The following is a 6,300-nucleotide window of genomic DNA, read 5'->3' on the forward strand; positions in this document are numbered from 1 at the left end:
TCTTTCCAGACAGGAACACCTCCATCCCCTGCTGGTCCCACTGCCTCTTTCCACACACATCCCATCCCGCGCAGAGACAAGAGCTCCTCCGCGCTCAGCGCAGCCTCGCTACCCGCCCGTGACTATTTGCTGAACCCCCCTCCCCCCCCCGCAGCGGCCCTCCCGAGAGGAGGGGGAGTGTCGTGGGCGGTGCGCTCGGCGCAACCCAGCCCAACGCGGCGGCAGCGGCGGTGGTGGCGGCGGCGGCCAGGGAATGGGCTGCCGCGGGGAGGAGAGGCGCCGGTTGGGCGGCGGAGCGGGCGGGCGGCTCGGGAGCAGCCGGCGGCCTGGCATGGGGTCCCCGGGCGGTCGCAGCAGCCCCAGCGCCCGCGGCAGCCTGCAGGTGAGGGCTGGGGCGGAGGGAGGGGAGGCGCGGCGTCCTGCCTCCCGAGCTCGACTTCTCACGCAGCAGCAAAATTCGGATGATATTCATTATATATATATATAGTTGTTGGGGATATTTTATTTATTCTCTCTCTCTCTCTCTCTATTTTTTTTTTTTTCCCCCCTTCTCGCCTCCGATCTCCGCAGATCAGAGCTGCCGTTAAAAGTTTGTTGCTGCCGACGCGCGTTGTAGCGGGTAGCTGCCAAGATGGGAAAGGGGGGTGAAAATAAAATAAATAAATAAATAAAAAAGCGAGGGAAGGAGGAAAAGTCCCCAATGGAGACGACGACACCCGAAGTTACTTCGGGAGTCCGCTTCCTTTTGAGGAGGGCTGGGGACGCGCTTGCTAACCAACGCCGGCAACTTCCAGCGTGCTGCCGCTCCGCGGCTCCGCTGCTCGGCTTGCGATGTGATCTGGTGCCCGACGGAGCTCCGGGCTTGGGGGCGGCCGTGGGCCGTGGCTGGACTTGGGCTGTAGGGAGCACGGGCATAGGGAAAGAGATTTTGGGCCGCTGGATAGGGTGGAGAGAAGTGAGGGACGTGTTTCATGTTCCTGCTGTGGAAAGGGGAGTGGGTAAGAAAGTGTTTGAGGTTCTGCGCGGGGTGGAAGGGTGAGTGCTGCTGGTGGGAAAGGGGAGAAGCTCAGCGGGAGTGCTGCTGGGTGGGGGTATTGGTGCCCTTGGGTCATCCCTGGCAATGAGTATGTGCTGTGTGAAGTGCAGCTGGTGTTGCCTAGAGGGTACAGATGGCGATGCCCTGGGAGTAGCTGCTGTACTGGGGTGGGGGAGGGGAGAGGGGGAGAGAGAGGGGGGAGAGATAATAGATAATGGCTTCTGGTTGCAGATGCTTCACTCCCAGCTCATAGTGGCTGTAGGGGAGGTGGTGGGCAGAGGGTGGCTGCCTCCTGTTTCTCCTCCTTCTCTAACACCACCCTCCCCCCTACACTCCTGTGCTTCTCTCTCCCCAGCACTTGCTCCTCTTCCTGCTCTTCCTTGGACCATTCAACTGCTTTGCCAGTTACAGCCGCGCCACTGAACTCTTCTACAGCCTCAATGAGGGGCTGCCTGCCGGTGTGCTCATTGGCAGCTTAGCCCGTGATCTGCGGCTGCCCACTACTGGGGGGCAGCGCCCTGCGGCTTCCCAGCCTCCCCTCTCATTCACCCTGGCTTCTCGTGGCTTGGGAGGACAGTATGTGCATCTGGACAACCGTTCTGGAGAGCTACACACTTCAGCTTTGGAGATTGACCGGGAGGCTTTGTGCATGGAGAGCGGTGGGTCCACTGTCCCTGGAGAGGCAGATACGGTATCCTTGTCCTCCTCCTCATCCTCACCTGACTCATGCCTGCTTCTGCTGGATGTGCTGGTACTGCCACAGGAATACTTCCGTCTGGTGAAGGTGAAAATTGCTATCCGCGATGTCAATGACAATGCTCCTCACTTCCCTGTGCCCCACATCCGCCTCTCGGTGCCTGAGAATGCACCTGTGAACACCCGCCTGGCTATCGAGCACCCTGCCCTTGACCCTGATGTGGGCACCAATGGTGTCCAGACCTACCGTCTGCGAGATAACTATGGTGTATTCACCCTGGATGTGGAGGAGAACGAAAGTGGAGAGCGGACCCCCTACCTGATTGTAATGGGGGCTTTGGACAGGGAGACACGGGAGGAATATGTCACAGTCATCATTGCTGAGGATGGAGGCACTCCTCCACTTGTGGGTAGTGCTACCCTTACTATTGGCATCAGCGACATCAATGACAACTGTCCCCAATTCAGTGACTCACAGCTCAACATCACTCTTTATGGGAATTCCAGCCTGGGAACACACGTGGCCACTGTCCATGCAGTAGACCTGGACCTTGGATCCAATGCACAAATCACCTATTCCTACAGCCAGAAGGTCCCTCAGCCATCCAGGGACTTGTTCCATCTAGATGAAAGCACAGGAGTCATCACACTATCCAGTAAGGTTGATGGGAACACTCCAAGGCTTCACAGACTGATAATACTAGGCAATGGTCCTGGTTGTATCCCTGCTGTTATCACAGTGCTAGTGACCATCATCAAAGTCATGATGAGGCCACCTGAAGTTGTCCCTCGTTTCATAGCTAATGAAGTGGAAGGGGTGGTATACTTAAAGGAACTGGAGCCTATCAACACACCAATAGCATTTTTTACCATCAAAGACCCTGATGAAAAATATAAGGTCAATTGCTATTTGGATGGTGATGGGCCTTTCAGGATTTCACCATACAAGCCATACAACAATGAATACTTGTTAGAAACCACAAAACCTTTAGACTATGAGACACAGCAGCTATATGAAATCTCTGTAGTTGCATGGAACTCTGAAGGATTTAACGTAAACAAAGTAATAAAAATACAAGTCTTGGATGACAATGACAACTCACCAATTTTCTCTCAACAGCTGATAGAAATATCGATTGAGGAAAATAACGTTCCCAATGCTTTCTTGACCAAACTGCATGCTACAGATGCTGACAGTGGAGAAAGAGGGGAAGTGTCCTATTTTTTGGGGCCTGATGCCCCTTCCTATTTTTCTTTAGATAAAACCACAGGAGTTCTTACAGTTACCACTCAGTTGGATAGAGAAGAAAAAGAGAAGTACAGATATACTGTGAAAGCAGTAGATTCTGGATTCCCTCCAAGAGAATCAATAGCAACTGTCACCATCACTGTACTGGATAAAAATGATAATAGTCCAAGATTTATCAATAAGGATTTCAGCTTTTTCATACCAGAAAACTTTCCAGGTTTTGGTGAAATTGGAGTTATCAGTGTCACAGATGCTGATGCAGGACAAAATGGATGGGTTGCTCTTTCAGTTCTGAATGGAAGTGATATTTTTGTCATAGATACTGGAAAGGGAGTTTTGAGAGCTAAAGTCTCTCTTGATAGGGAGCAACAAAGCTCCTATGTTCTGTGGATTGAAGCAGTTGATGGTGGTGATCCTGCCTTGTCTTCTACTGCAAAAATAACGATCCTTCTTCTAGACATAAATGACAACCCCCCTTTGGTCTTGTTTCCTCAGTCTAATATGTCTTATCTGTTGGTTCTTCCTTCTACCCTTCCTGGCTCTCCCATCACTGAGGTCTATGCTGTTGATAAGGACACTGGCATGAATGCAGTCATAGCATACAGCATCATAGGAAGAAGAGGCCCCCGACCAGAGTCCTTTAGGATTGACCCTAAAACCGGTAATATCACCTTGGAAGAATCACTCATGCAAAATGACTATGGTCTGTATAGGCTGCTTGTAAAAGTTAGTGATCATGGCTATCCAGAACCACTCCATTCCACTGTCATGGTGAATCTTTTTGTCAATGACACTGTTAGCAATGAGAGCTACATTGAAAGTTTGTTAAGAAAGGAGCCTGATATCAATATAGAAGAGAAGCAGCCACAAATATCTGTAGAACCTACACATAAAAAAATGGAGTCAGCATCCTGCATGCCTACTTTAGTAGCTCTGTCAATAATAAGTTTGGGTTCAATCACTTTAGTAACTGGGATGGGCATTTACATCTGTCTAAGAAAAGGGAAAAAGCACCACAGAGCAGATGAAAGCTTGGAAGTACAAATCCCATTAAATGGAAGAATTAACCTGCACATGTTGGAGAAGAAACCAGTGGAGATTTCTAACATTTGATGTTTCCTTGTGGATAATCCAGATCGATATCTGAGAAACCTTGGACAACGCTAAAACAGCTAGCCGTGGGCTGTATTGACAGGTTGCAGTGAAGGACCGCTAATTTATAACTTAATATAATTGTAAATAGCTGTTTACAGTTTTTTAAACTCAAGTTCAGTGTACAGCTTTTTTATGAAACCTTAGTACTAACAGCTAGCATCATGTCTATAAAAGCATAGACATCATTTGCAGCTTTCATTAATCAGTATGATCAGTGACCGTAAAAAAATAAAAAAATAAAAAAATAAAAATAGTGGGAAGGAAAGAATTCTTTAAGCTTAAAAAGTCTTTCTAACCACAAGAGGGCATCAGATGCTCCAGAGCAGGGAACTGTTCGTGAGATAAACAGAGTATATTTTAAATCTATCGGTTTTAGCATAAAATACACATCGGCATACAGACAGTTACACACACAAAAAGAGAAATGTCTGTCCCGATGTATGTATAAATAAAAGAATAAGAATATTAAAATGCACTATTAATAATAATAATGAAAAATAAACATTAAAAAACAAAACAAAACAGAATGTTTATTACCTCACAAGTAAAGCTTACACAGTAGGATAGAAAAGGCATTAACAAGAAGTGCAATTCCTGTTGAGAAAGAATGCAAGATACTGTAATGAGAATCAGAACTGCTGTGACATTCCATCTTTCATTTGCTCCAGATTTCACCCACATTATCATTTGTTCTAGCAGTATGCTGGTCATTTCTATGAAAAATTATATTTAATGTTTCCTACAGGAAATAAAGACAAAAGCCCATGCTCATCCTCATAAACATGCCAGATGCAGGGAAGCAAGGGAATGGCTGAATCTTTCATTATCACAGAAGTAACACTTTTTGTACTTTGAACAATGTCGGTAGTACTCCATCAGTTTGGTTGTGCAATAGATTTTTCATGTGATATTTCTGAATTTGGTATGCCAGACGGGAACAAAAAATCTCTTCATATTCTAGAGAATTATAGGACTTAGTTTGTACTGACTGTTGCTCCTTTCTGGATTGGTATTTCATGTGAAAGATCTTATTTCTGACTTTTGGCTACCATTCCTGGCTCCTTTTCATTGGCTTTGATTTTGGATTAGATTCAAAATCTGACTTGTCAGACTGGTGGCATATTTTCTCGATAATTCTTTGCTGTACCCTCTGCAGCAAAGCAGCAGGTTTATCAGTGATGTCTCACTTTCACTTAGTTTTAAGAGCTGAAAACTATCTTTTGTATGATGATTACATCAGATTTCTGTGTGAACAAGATAAATTAGTGTTATGCTTAAAACTGATTATTTTGATTTCTGGCATCATATGTCTGTAATGTACCAAAAGTGTTTATATGTCTGCAAATTAAAGCTATATATTTTCTTAATAATTTATTTTCTCTCTCTGTCTTATAATGCTTAATGCTATTTTTGTTACAAGAAATACACATTTCACAAATGTTTAGCTGTTGGCAATGTTATAGCTTGTTTTGTTTCCCAGAATTAGTGCACTTTGATTCATTGAGGGTTTGTGCCATGCTTTTTTGTACTGCTAGCAAGCACGATTTTTCAGCTGATGGAAGTTGGGCAGCAGCTGATACTTGATTTAATAGTACAGAGTGCAATCTGAGGTAATTTTTTTTGTTTTCTTTCTGTGAGTGGCACATTGCTTCACCTTGGGCCTATTGAAACCACCTTATTGATGGTGATTCTACTTAGTCTATGATTGTGTGTTAAGAGAATGCTCAGACTTTGCCATTCTACCTAATCAAAATAGGTATTCTTTCTTTTTTTCAATTTAGAATGTTTTCTGTTTATGCACAGCTTGTTAGCTGTGTTTCACAAAATAATAATTCAAGCCTGTCAGAGGTTTGTGGATAATCACTTTTTCCATTTATTTTAATATTATGAATGTATGAGAATGCTACATTTTCCTGAAATTCATTTTTCACAGAGAGCCACTGCTTATTATTTTGGAAGAAAAATGAAATTAATTCTTTGGACCTGGCTTATGCATTACATATACTCTGTGGGAGGGAAGCTGGATCTTCTGCATTTTTTCTTCATTAAGGAGATAAAGTAACTGATAAAAGAAGGACAGGTTTCCTTTCATTATTCTTTTATTATTTGAATTTGAAGTCCAATATCTTCTCGGGATGATGCAAACAGGAACAAACACATGAGT

At 44.9% G+C, this 6,300-nt stretch overlaps 1 protein-coding gene across 1 annotated transcript; it reads left to right on the forward strand.

Annotated features, from left to right (window-relative positions):
* The first annotated feature begins 231 nt into the window (after positions 1-231).
* PCDH20 (protocadherin 20) lies at positions 232-5,496 on the forward strand. The gene is made up of 2 exons (XM_072344016.1): positions 232-382; positions 1,392-5,496. The coding sequence occupies exons 1-2, from the start codon at positions 254-256 to the stop codon at positions 4,092-4,094; spliced, it is 2,832 nt and encodes a 943-aa protein (XP_072200117.1). The 5' UTR covers positions 232-253; the 3' UTR covers positions 4,095-5,496.
* The last annotated feature ends 804 nt before the right edge of the window (positions 5,497-6,300 follow it).

This window comes from Excalfactoria chinensis, chromosome 1 (assembly GCF_039878825.1).
Source record: "Excalfactoria chinensis isolate bCotChi1 chromosome 1, bCotChi1.hap2, whole genome shotgun sequence".
NCBI lineage: Eukaryota > Metazoa > Chordata > Aves > Galliformes > Phasianidae > Excalfactoria > Excalfactoria chinensis.

Excerpts from the sequence above, each read along its gene's own strand:
- PCDH20 (XM_072344016.1), top strand. The coding sequence starts at position 254 with ATGGGCTGCCGCGGGGAGGAGAGGCGCCGGTTGGGCGGCGGAGCGGGC. Across the intron at positions 383-1,391 it reads GCGCCCGCGGCAGCCTGCAG|CACTTGCTCCTCTTCCTGCT; the intron begins GTGAGGGCTGGG and ends CTCTCTCCCCAG.